The 13397-nt window shown below is 33.4% G+C and overlaps 1 protein-coding gene across 6 annotated transcripts in view; it reads right to left on the bottom strand.

The window, feature by feature from the left end:
- The window catches only part of Lrp1b (LDL receptor related protein 1B), a 1777797-nt gene that overhangs the window by 56403 nt on the left and 1707997 nt on the right, over positions 1-13397 (bottom strand). For all 6 annotated transcript variants that reach the window (XM_057755646.1, XM_057755649.1, XM_057755650.1 and 3 more), the window contains exons 81-83: positions 12503-12676; positions 10525-10650; positions 4689-4853 (exon numbers count right to left, since the gene is read on the bottom strand). In XM_057755646.1, coding sequence (XP_057611629.1) covers positions 4689-4853; positions 10525-10650; positions 12503-12676 — 465 coding nt within the window. The remainder of the gene's footprint in view (positions 1-4688; positions 4854-10524; positions 10651-12502; positions 12677-13397) is intronic.

The following is a 13397-nucleotide window of genomic DNA, read 5'->3' as shown; positions in this document are numbered from 1 at the left end:
ATTTAATAAATTAAAAATATTTAATTTTGAAGTATTTCACTACATGAGTATAGGTCATATATTTCATTAAAGTGATACATATTTTAGAAAAATTAAGGAATAAGGAAAATGCATCCTACATAAAAAATTTTAATAACTCTCAGATATGTTCCCTTGATTACTGATATTTCCTCTCTTTAATTATTATAAAACTGTCATATTATATTTAAGTTTTACCCAAACCCTACTTATATACTGTCTACATAGGAAACACCTGAAGGAATTACTGTAAATAAATCAACAAAGATAAATGCATGAGCTAACCATTAGAATTTGCTTCAAAAATTTACATTTGTGCAAAGATAATCAGATTCTTAAATCTATAACACCAACATTTTGTAAATATAATATTCATAGGTAAAAATATATTTACTTACAACCAGTAAACAGTTTTGCAAACAAGTCTATAAATTAGTGACAATATTGAGTATATTCTAACATGTTAACTGTATTCTCATATTTGAAAATTATACTGTCATAGATTTTTCAATTCCTAAAGAACAATTGTAATTTTAGATGGCCAAGCCCATTCAAAGAAATGTACTGGAGTAGTTTATTTTCATTTAAGAAGAATCTAATTTTAAATAACAATTGATTTTGATTTTTAAGGACATTATTTGTATAGAGAAAAGAATCTATATACTTTGGAGTTAAACAAACATTTCTAATTCTCAAAATGTAGCAGCATTTCAGTAGCATAAACCAGCATGGAGCAGCATGACAGTAGTGTACTCAAGTCTGAACAATGCAGGGTGCAGCAGTGATTAGAGGGTACAAGAGAAAGACTGGGAATCTGAGCAGGGGAAAGTGGGATTACAAAGGGAGCCCATAAAGTGGAAGAAAGTAGGCACATCTCAAAATGACTATTACTAGGTTATAATACTTTCTGAACTCCACTCTCAGAAACATCAAAGCAAGTAATGACAAAAAATAGAACCCTGTCACTCCACTCAAGACAGAATACAGCATAGTTACAAAGATGACCTTAGTACTGCCATCTACAAACCTCGTGTGAGACTCAATTTAGGATAACAGAAAAACCTTGAAATTGACACTTTTGTCATCAAAAGGCATAAAAAACTGAAGAACAAATGTCAGAAATAAAGCCTCAGTGTGAAATAGGATTATACATATAAGGAAAAGCAATGAATGTAATGCATACTTTTAAGAGGTCAGAAGTATACTCAAGAGAGCAAACATAAGAATTCATAGTTTAAAAAAAAGAAGGAGCTGAGATGAAATTTTTTCACTAGGCAAAATTTTCAGTTTAAATATAGTCAAGAATCTCCCAGTTCTAGAGAAAGAATTAGATGTCCAAATGGGAAATCATAACCAAATAGACATGAGCAGAGAACATCTAGATGTCAGCAACACAAAGCAAAGAAATGGCACTAAAAACTGTAAGAGAAAAATATCATCTACCATACAGAGTGAGAAACATAAAATAAAATGAGTCTTCATCAGCAATCCAAAAGAAAAAAAAAGTACACAATAATATATACCTTGTTTTGAAATCAGATAATTTGCAACCAAATTATTATACCTAGAAAAAATACCTATTGAAATATGATAATTTCAAGATAAGTGCAAGTTAAAAGTACAAGTATGACAACACATCCAATGCTGATGAAAAATTACTGATTAGGATACACAGAAGGATGGCAATATTATGAAGGATAAAATACAGTCCACCTAAACAAGGAAAAAAAAAGAGAACAGGATAAAAGCCAATTATGTCCAATATAGCAAAATAAAATAAAATAAAATAAAATCTTAAATTACTTTGAGGAGAAATAAACAGCTACCACCAACTAAATAAAACAACAAACTATAGAATCATAAGAAATAACAAATACTTCTCAATTATAATACTCAATACAAATGGCCCTAACTCCTCAATTAAAAATTAAAAACTAATTTAAAATATTATCCAACTATCTGTTTGGTGTGTGTTTGTTTCTAACAAGATATACATCTGGAGCCGGGCGATGGTGGCGCACGCCTTTAATCCCAGCACTCGGGAGGCAGAGGCAGGTGGATCTCTGTGAGTTCGAGACCAGCCTGGTCTACAGAGCTAGTTCCAGGACAGGCTCCAAAGCCACAGAGAAACCCTGTCTCGAAGAACAAAAAAAAAACAAACAAACAAACAACAACAAAAAAACAACAACAACAAAAAAGATATACATCTGGGAAATATATCCCCAAATTATCAAAGGCAGAATGAAAGTCAGACTACCAAACAAAGATAAGCTACAAACAAGCTAATATAGCAATTCTTACACTTCATACTAAAACTAATCAGAAGAAAGAAAGCAGAACGTGGAAGGCTAAGAAAAAGAACATTCATCAAGAGGATGCAATTATTGTTAATATTTATGCACTCTGGAACAATTTCATAAAGCAAATACTCAAGTAAATAAAATACTGCATAGATTCAAGAACAATAATCATTAGTCTTTTTAACCCTCAATCTCATCTGTAGATAGGTTCTTCAAATTAAAAATCAATGAAGGAACCTCACAGGTAAACTAAGTCATGGATCAACTATAACTAACATTATCCACAATACTCAACCCTAATGATGATAACATACATTCTTCTCACCAACTCTCAGAATAGCCTCTAAAACTATTATAGATCAGCAAACAATATTTAAAATATGAACAAACATACAAGCAAATTAAGAGACAAAACATTAAATGAAATAATTTTCACAATGTTATCAGATTTTATGGAACACAAATAAAAACTACCTATTATAAACTTTAAAATATTTATAAATGCTTAGAGACCAAACAATATGCTTTTGAATTAAGAGTTTCCACAAAACCTAGACAATAATGAGGACCCTAAGAGAGACATACACGGATCTAATCTACATGGGTAGTAGAAACAAACAAGATCTCCTGAGTAAATTGAGAGCATCGGGACCATGGGAGAGGGTTGAAGGAGAGGGGATAGGAAGGAAGGGATGCAGGGAAAAATGTAGAACTCAGTAAAATCAATAAAAAGGGATAGTCATTGAAAAAGTTAATGATAAATTAAGATGTTACTAGATTCAAAATGAAGAGCACAAGAGATCAGAGCTTCTGAGACATAGCTTTGGCAATTATAAGAAGAGCTGAGAGTTGCAAGTTACATTTAATAAGTCAAAGAGAAATGAAATAAATATGCTAATAGTGCACCTTAAATATCTAGAAAAGTAAGACTATATAAAAAGAATAAGAATATTGATTTTTGCAGGCAGAAGCAAATCATAAAAATGCTGGCATAAAATAAATAAGTAAAGATTAAAACATTAATAAATAAAATTAATCAATGATAATTTGGTTCTCTGAAAACGAAAATAGATTGAACAAGAGAAAAAAAAGGGTCTAAATTTATAAAACTATTACCAGAAGTTGAATTGTCAAAACACACCCCAACAAAATACATAAGATTAGAATTGAATATTTTAAAGCATGATATTAAAACAGACTTGATGTATTAGTAGAAATTGGAAAATTTCTAAACATATATGTGTAAAGAATGTATAAGAATATATAACCAACCCAATCGGACCCATAACAGCAAAGGAATTAAATTAGTAAATAAAATCCTTCCAATAAAGAAAAGTTTAGAGCCATGGAGCTGGGAACAAAGCCTAAAAAATAGATTGCAAGCAAGAGGTCCCAAGAGGTTTTGTGCAAGCAAGAAGACCCATGTTTGGATCTTCAGCCATCACAAATAAATACATGGCATGGCAGTGTGTGCCTATAAAACCAGCACTGAAAAAGTAGAAACAGGTAGATTCTGGAGCCTTACTGACAGCTAGTATAGCCAAAAAGATAAGCTGTGATCAGTAAAGGGACCCTGTTTCAAGGAATAAGACAGGGAAAAGTATACTTGGTTGAACTCTAACACCTACAGGTAGAAATGATAACACTCACAGAATCGCATGAGTACACTGCACACACACACACACACACACACAAATACAGATACATTATCTGATCTCAAGTTAAGTTAAACAGTTATGGTGATAAAAGCAATGTGGTCCTTTCACAGAAACACACATGTAGATCAATGGAAAGTATTAAAAATCCTATGATACACCAATGCTGCCATGTAAAACTAAATTTTATTAAAATGCCAACAACTTGTGCACTAAATAAGATAAACTATCTAATAAAGTGTGCCATAAAACTGGATATCCACCTGTAAAGAAAAGATATACATAAATATCAATCTAAACTGGAACAAATAACACAAGGAGATATCATACAATAAAAGGGGAAGGAGAAAATTAACTCAAATGAAATATGTATTCAAATTCTATATGGAATTATTTTATTTTTAAAGATTGTGTATATGTGTATGTAATTATGTGACCTTAAAGTGAAAATTAAAAGGCACTGGTAATACTAGTTATTTTGATCTTTTTTAAGCAATATGCTTAGTGTCAATAACTATTACTAATTTTGCAAACTGACCTTTGATGGAATGAATAAATGTTTTTGATTTTGTTGAATCATTTTTAAATTTAATTCATGATGATTTTTGCTACATCAAAATTATCAAGCTTTATTTAACTCATACATTTCACACACTAGGAAACTGCAAGTGATTTGCACACATGATTTGCATACATCATACGGTCAGGAATTTACCTAGAGAGGATGGTATGCAGGTCCCTCCATTCTGACAGTAATTGCTGCAGTGGTTGACTTCACATCGTCCTCCTGAGTAACTGGGCCAGCAGAGACACCTCAGATCCCCCTTTTCATTTAAGATGCACCTCCCTCCATTTTCACAAGTCAGTTTGCAGGAGTCATCTATGTATAAGAAGAAATATACAGACAAGCATTTTGTTCAGGTAAGTCTAAAGTAGTCTAAGGAAACACATATATTTAAATATAATAATCTATTTTTTTCACAAAATAGAGCAAATTTGAAAGGTTGCCATGAACACCCCCCAAAATTACATTTCCCAACAAATAGTAGGAAGCAGTATGGGAAGAACTATGTCCATATTCTCAAATCTTGTCAATAAATGTTTTTCTACATTTAAAGGGGAATAAGTTATAGAAATTTGCTTTGGTATGAATCTTAGTTTATTAATACAAATTTTAGGTCTCTTTTGTTATATGTATATTTCTGCTCTTTATTAAGGTACTGCGTTTGTGCAGCTCATTTAAAAATGCAATAAATAATTAAGAAATACATGTTAACAGATAATCATTTATAATAGTCAAGCTTTACTCATGTTAGTTATATTTTCTAGATGTACAGAGATGTATTTCAGATGGATAGGAAGTCTTCAAATCTTTCAAAAACTACAGAATATGGCATTAAAAATGTTTAAGAACTTAGGCTTTTTCATGACAGTGAGACACATCTGCTCCTGGCAGCACCAATTACTTCAAGTACATGATGGGCATCAAAGAGGTTCCTCATGTTGTTTGTTTGCAATTTGGTCAAGAAACTGCTCTTCCCTGTACTTCTTGATGGTATGGTGTGTGAACTGGACATGTAGGTGCCACAGAAAAATGGCTGTTAAACTTTCCTAAAGGTAAGACCATCTTTCGGGGTTCCTGCTTCCTGAAAGAGTCTGCCAGACATTCTGCAAGACACAGAAAAAAGTGACTGACAAACTGACAATATAGGTGGAACTGTCTTTGAAATTTCCAGCTTCATGGAAATGTTTGCCATATACAATGGGCCTGTAGGATATAGATAAGATGGATATCCCAATATACAGAAGAACTTTGGGTGACTGTACAGGCAGTGAGATGTCTCTGTCAGTTTTAGAGTTTTGGAAGTTGCTTACAATGCACCTCCTGTTTACATAGGTAATATTATATCTTGTTTGATACCTGTTTTATATTATATGTAATCTTACTATGTTAAAGTTAAAACCTTCTTTTTTATTTAAACAGAAAAGGGGAGGTGATCTGGGATTCTACTCTGTATGCCATGATTACCACTGATTAATAAAGAACTGTTTTGAACCTATGGCAGCGCAGAACAGAACTATGTGGGGAAAGCTAGGCTATATGCTGTGAGAAAGGAGGCGGAATTGGGGAAGCCATGGAGCTGCAGCCAGAGACAGACATGCTGGAAACTTGTTGGTAGGCTATGAGCCTTGTGGTAAAATATAAAATATTGGAAATGGGTTAATACTAGATGGAAGAGCTAACTAGCAATACACTTAAGTGATTGGCCAAGCAGTGATTTAAATACTATGGTTTCTTTGGGGTTTTTTCAGAAGTCTGGAAGCTAGGAAATGAACAAGCAGCCTCCTTTCTACACAGGATGGTACTTCTGGATTCTTACTTCACAGAAGAAAAGGCCAGACATTCTACAGGACACAGAAGAAAGCAACTGTTGAACTTTTCTAGTACAAGTTAGAACAGATCTTCAAATTTACTGCCTTACTTTAAAGTCTCCCAGATATTAGGAGCCTATAGGCTGAAGATGGATGTCCCAATGTTAAAAACAAACTTTGGGTGACTGTCCAGGTAGCGAGATGTCTGTGTCAATTCTTGAACTCTGAAAGTTACTTATATTGCACTTCCTGTTTTCTTATGCAATATTATATTCGTCAGGGTTCCTTGTTGGAGTTCAAGACAAATAATTATATTTGCAGCTTTCCTTAACTATTGTAAAAGATAAATTATATACAAAACTGTAGATTCACAAAGATAAGATAGATGATAGTGTATTATCTTTAATTTTGCCTAATACAAATAGTCTAAGTATTTCTACTCTAATTCTTGCTTGATAAATCTTTTGTTATAAGTAATTTTACTATTGTAAAATTTAAAACTTTCTTTTTACTTAGATAGAAAAAGGGAGATGATATGGGATGTCCTTGTATATATGTTGCTTTCATTGGTTAATGAAAAAAGCTGTTTTGACCAATGGCTTAGCAAAGTAAAGCCAGGGGTGGGGAACACAAAAAGATAAAGAGAGAGAGTAGGTGGAGTCAAGGAAATGCCATGTAGCTGCTGAAGAACAAAGATGCCAAAAAATTTACTTGTAAGTCACATCCCCATGGCAATACACAGATTGATAGAAATGTATTAATATAAGTGTAAGGGCAAGCTAGAAAAACACCTGAGCTATCAGCCAAACGGTGCTGTAATTAATAGTTTCTTTGTAATTGTTCAGATCTGGAGGACTAGGAAATAGAAGTGCATACTCTATTTACATATATGCGTAGTGTATCTGTGTAATTCAGAACCTGCAAGGAAAAGATTGAGTATCTGACAGGATAAGGTTTGAGGGAAAGAATAACAGGAAACAAAGCTTTGAAAACCGAAAGACGGAATGGGGCAAACACTGCCTTTTGGTCTTTTGCCCAGATATGAATCCTTTGAGGAGGATCAAAAGCTTGAGAATAAATATCTTGGAAGATTTGTAACTGTTAGCAGTGTGACAAGTAGGATGTTGCTGAATTATGCAGATTGGGTAAGACAAGGCTGACTTTAACAGAGCAAAATATGATGGACAAGAGCGAGAGAATTCTGAGGGGGAAATGAAATGAAACCAGTGATATAGGAAGAGATAAAAAATTAGGGTGAATCACCTCTGAGCATATTAACTTAAATTACTGACCTCAGTTGAACTTGAGATTCCTTATAGTGTGCTTACTATGAGGAGATTAAGAACAGTTTGAATATTGACAGTGGAAATATGCTTGCTTAATTTATAGCTTCTCAAAATATGTCTAACTTTTGAGGAAAAAAGAAACTAAAAGGGATTCTGAATAAGAACACTAGAGTTAAACATTTTAGATACTTTAAGAAGATGAATTCCCAACTGTAGATAGTATATGTGAATGATATAGACATCCAAAATCTGCATTATAGAGAATGAACATTACAATATTATTATTCATTAGGAACTAACAACTTAAAAATGGGATAGAAAACTGATGAAATGGAGCCTGAGTTAAACATCCAGAACTAACATTAATATTTCTGTATTTCTGCCGGGCGGTGGTGGCGCACGCCTTTAATCCCAGCACTTGGGAGGCAGAGGCAGGTGGATCTCTGTGAGTTCGAGACCAGCCTGGTCTACAAGAGCTAGCTCCAGGACAGGCTCCAAAACCACAGAAAAAAAATTTCTGTATTTCTGTATTTATTTCTGTTTTTATTTATTTATTTATTTTTGAGACAGGGTTTTTCTATAGCTTTGGAGCCTGTCCTGGAACTAACTCTTGTAGACCAGGCTGGCCTTGAACTCTCAGAGATCTGCCTGCCTATGATTCCCAAGTGCTAGGATTAAAGGCATGTGCCACCACTGCCCAGCAATATTTCTGTATTTAAACAGAAGGCCTTACTTAGCAATAACTAAATAATACTAATACTCAGAAGCCAACTTCAGCAATTATAATCAACTTTGGAAAAGAAGAGGTAAAATATTCTGCCAAAAGTTTGCAATTTCTCATACAAAGCTTAAAAATATTGTGCGCTCATCTTTTGACAACAGCAGATTAAAGAAGTAACTGACGTGTAAAGAGTTAAGAAATGGGGCTGTACTCAACATCAGTACCAGGAAAACACGACTGATTTTAGCTACATCAAAAAACAAAAACAAAAAACAAAACAAAAAAACAAAGCAACCAAAAATAACCCTGTAAGGTCTTATTTATACTCCTAAAACATGTTCTATTTAGGCAGAGAGAGACCCGTTTAAATACTTAAGTGGAAATAGAACAAAGGAATTTCCTGTGTAGCCATTGCTTGTTGACATGTAGGTGGGAGGCTAGTGAGATAAGGCATTTTTACCTGAAATGATAGTTGACCTTAAAGAAACTCAGTTTCTGGGTGGTTGATTATACCACACTCCCACACAGTGCAGTTCCTTGACCTCACCAGAACAAAAGAGTGGTGAAATTTGAAAATACTTAATTTCCCCAGCACAGCTGAGAACACAGTCCTCTAGCTGCAGGGAAATCAACAAAGCATCAGGGTCATTATGTAGCAGTAACAGAATGTGTTTGGTAACTGGAGTTAGCATGACAGTGTTAACACCAGGCATGATCCACAGCTCTCTGTTAGAAACTTTGAAAACTGGCTACTCACAAAGCGTTTCTCCAATTCTCTTCCTGAGAATGTGAATATATCAGGGTGTCCTCTATATAACCTAATTCAATGTCCTCTCAGAGTTTCTTCCTTCTTCAATTTAAAAGTCTTCCATGTTTTATTAAAAAATCATATAAGAACTTCAAAGTGATCCTCAAAATTAATAGTCATCTGAGTCCTAATAAGAGTTGAAGTATACCCCTGCTGTAACACCCATGGCTGCTCAGATAAAGAGCACTCATTGTTATACATCATTCATCTTTCCATCTTTTAATTTCTTAGGGTTTACATATTCAGTTTTTAAAATATGTATGTTAAAAAAATACAAAAATGTGATTGACTTAGGCAGCATTTATGCAAAGTATTTAAACTGAGTGCAACCCACAACCCACAGTGGAAACCAAGGAACTAGAGGTCCGGGGATGGAGAGGGCAAATGAGGATAAAGACATGATACTGAGGTGAGCAGTGAATTCTAACAGAGGCGTGCACAGTAAGTAAGAAATCATGCTGGGAAGAAATTCTAAATTTATCTCTTATTCCAAAATGCTTGCTGTGATCCAAAAGTGCTTTGGAGCATGCTGTTTTTTTTTTTTTCTGTGACATAAAATTTGGTAAGGATAGTGTTTTCTTTTAATAGAATTTTTCCAGTAATGACTAACACCTTAAGTTTGGAAGAGTTTTATCTACAGGGTACCCAGGAGAAAACTTTTTCTTCTTTATTTTCTCATCTTCCTGTTTGGTTCGCATCTTACCTTTTTAAAAAATGCTGCTTTCTGACATAATCATTACTCTTTCTAAATTCATACTTCAAAAATATAAGCTATGTAAGGAAATATTTTCACCTTCACTTCTATATAAATCGTTAGTTTCTAAATTAATGCCATGCTTTGTTTATAAAAGTTGATATAGGTATTGGTATTATTCTTACTATTAATAATATTTAATGTAAAATATCATATCATATGAATAGATTAAGGTAATTTCTAATGTATCCTGTATTTTTACAAATTAGTATTCTACATACATGAACTAATCAAAGTTATCAAAAATAAATAAATTAAAAGAATAAATAAATTCTGGGCTGAAATTTAAGCCTATAGAGGAAACTCATTCTCAAAATCTTATCTATAAAACAAGGGGTATCAAATAACATATTTAGATTCTGAGAGTAACTTCTCAGTTCTTGATCCATTAAGCACATGTTGAATGTACAGTGTTCTGTTGAAGGCAGGCAGATAGAGAATCTTCTGTCAAGAGGACTGATTTTACAAACATTCAAAAGTCACTGATATCAACGCAGATTGATTGATGGAGAAAGTAATACTGCTTAGTACCAAAGCTCATATAAATTCATCCCCACTGTTCACAGAATAATACATCTGACTGTTTATAAAATAAGAGGGAATACCCACCTAATAGGCTGTCATCATTGCAGGTTCCATTAATCATATATTTTCCTTCTGGACAGACACAAGTGGCCCCAGAAGGATTCAGCAAGCAGAGGAAATCACATGACAAATTCAAACAAGGATTGGGTACTGATGGAAACAAAATGAAGAAAAACAGAGATGTGTGGGAGAAAAGTTGAAATAAGTTTCAAAAGCATAAAATTCAGCAAGCTCAAATGATGAATTACCAATATGAAAAAGAAATCAAAGCAATTTTTACTGAGGCTATTGCATTTTAATGCTGACACTCTGCTTTATAAGTAAAGAAAAATCATTACAGAATACCTTTCTTGATAAGGAATTTGCCAATTCTACAAAGGATATGATTGTAGATCTATACATTTATCATTAGTTCAGGGGTACTTTTTCATAAAGTTAGTTAACTTTTGGATTGAAAGTAACCCAACTTTCTTTCTGATTCAGTACATATACAGTTACCTACATTGATTATTTTATCCTCTAGGCCATTATGAACGATTATCTGGTGATTGCCTTTTCCAGAATATTCAAGATTCAAACTTAGGTGGCTAGTCTAAATCAAACTTATAAGACAAGAACTTTTCAATTGAGCTCTTTGCTAAATTCTCGCTATTTTAAATTTCCAATGGACATCAAAGCATGCAAAGAAAGTAACACAACTTTAGAATTTGGATATCTGAACCTTTTTTGTAACTCATTGTACAGTTTTGAAAGAAAGAACTTATCACTTGTGTGATCACAAAGAATCGAATTCCTATGCTTTTTTAAGTTCAAATCATATTTTATAAAAATTATGACTTGAAACATATTAAAGTGGTTTCCTACTTACCATGTGAAAGACTGAGCACTAAACTTATCTAAATGATTATATGGTATGCATCATATGTGACAGAGGGGATTCATGCTCTTTACTAGATTCTAGCCAGATTACAGAACCTTTCTGCTAAAATCCACTGCTCCATCCTACCATGTTTACGATAGGAATGCATTAACTTTAGATTACAGATCTAGCAGCATTTAGTTGAGATTATGAATTAGGCAGAACTATAGGGTGGAACAACGTGTCCAAGTATTAAATATAAACTCAGTATATGTGATTTTTAGTAAATGTAGCAGCACCTAAGGAGGTATCTTAGTAATTTATTTCTTGCTAGAATGTGTTCCCAGTGATTTCTATAAACATGGCTCTCTTTCCACATACTTGCAAAACTCACATTGAAATGTATTTTGACTTCCCTTGAAGACTGACTGTAAATTTGGGAATTGTGGCACACACCTTTAGCCTCAGCTCTTGGGAGGCAGAGGCAGGCAAATCTCTGAGTTGGTAGACAGCCTGGTCTACAAAGGGAGTTCCAGAACAGCCAGGGCTACACAAAGAAACACTGTCTTTAAAAAAGTGACTATAAATAAATATAAATGATTTAATAAACACAACATATGTGTACTTATATGTGAATTTCCAATATACTTGGATGAGCTTGCAACATAATTTTAATATATCATCCTTAATAACTCCCTTAGAGAATCCTTCCTAGGTAGGGAATTTATGTTTATGATAAGTGATAAACAACATATCAGAGAAGACACAACTCTTGAGAAGAGATCTCTATGAACATTCTTGTGGTTGCAGTGGCAATGGTATGTTGATCAATGGTTCTTAATAACAGCACTGAGAAATGGAAATTGATGAATTTTCATAACTCCGAGGTAGACCAACCTCATAAGCTGTTTTAATTGTTTTTAAATAGAAATTTAATTCCAAGAAAATTCTTTAAAAAATGCAGTAAAGTGTTTATATTACTTCTGGCAATAGAGGACACTTTTATATATTTGCTGAATTGAAATGTCTGTGGACATTAAAAGCAGACTTACATAGCCTACTGGCAATATTAACATAGTTACCATAACTACAAATATATTAATTTAAGACATCTCAGGAAAAAAATTGATAAATTTTACTTACAATTTAGTTGTTTATAGCGATGTGATATCAAAACACTCTTTGTTTTGTCAACATCCAAAGCTAGGACTTCTACTGGTCCACGACCAAATTTTTGTACTCTAAATGCACCATTTTTAGGTCCTGCTCCATATATATAATCTTCAAAGACATCAATTCTGTGAGGATGCAGCAAACCTGGAATGTTCAGAAGAAAGGAACTAATGCCAGTGTGAGTTCAATCTAAGTGCCTCACACAATCATGACTCAATGACGTAGATATATTTTACAATTAACTGTGCTAACACAGGCTGTATATAAATTCAAATGTGAAAAATACCTACATTTATCCAAACTCCAATTACTGGGCTTTTTGTCAACTTCAAACTTAAAAATCGTTTTAGTGGTTGCTGTAAGGTGATAAACATGCTACCTAGAACCTATAGAACAAACATCTCTGTCACCCCTAGCTGCTTCTTCAAAGATTATCTGGGGTTATTTTATGCTGGCTGAATAATTGCCTGTGGTATGATGTTGACAAGAAGAAAAACAATTCTCATCTGTAACACAAAGCCGGCTGTTCAGAAAATTCCTCATTTATTAACTTATTCGTTGAATTCTATCATCTGAATTAGTGGATTTTCATGTAATTACAAAATGATTTGAAATAATAGACATGCTTATTGTGGCATATGCATGTAGGCTCAAACATAAAGAAAAGTTTAAGGCCACCATGAGCTACAGAATGATGTACTATCAAACAATAACAACAAAGATTACTGTCTTTTGTTTTAGAAAAGGGATATAGAGGGTTTGGAAGGATAAAGCAGCAGTTACGAGCATTTGGTGCTTCTGCAGAGAACCTGAGTTCAATTCCCACACATACCTAGTGACTCACAAACATCTGTAATTCTACTTT

The sequence above is a fragment of the Chionomys nivalis genome, chromosome 22, assembly GCF_950005125.1.
Source record: "Chionomys nivalis chromosome 22, mChiNiv1.1, whole genome shotgun sequence".
Classification (NCBI taxonomy): Eukaryota; Metazoa; Chordata; class Mammalia; order Rodentia; family Cricetidae; genus Chionomys; species Chionomys nivalis.
This window is presented reverse-complemented; position numbering and strand designations above follow the sequence as displayed.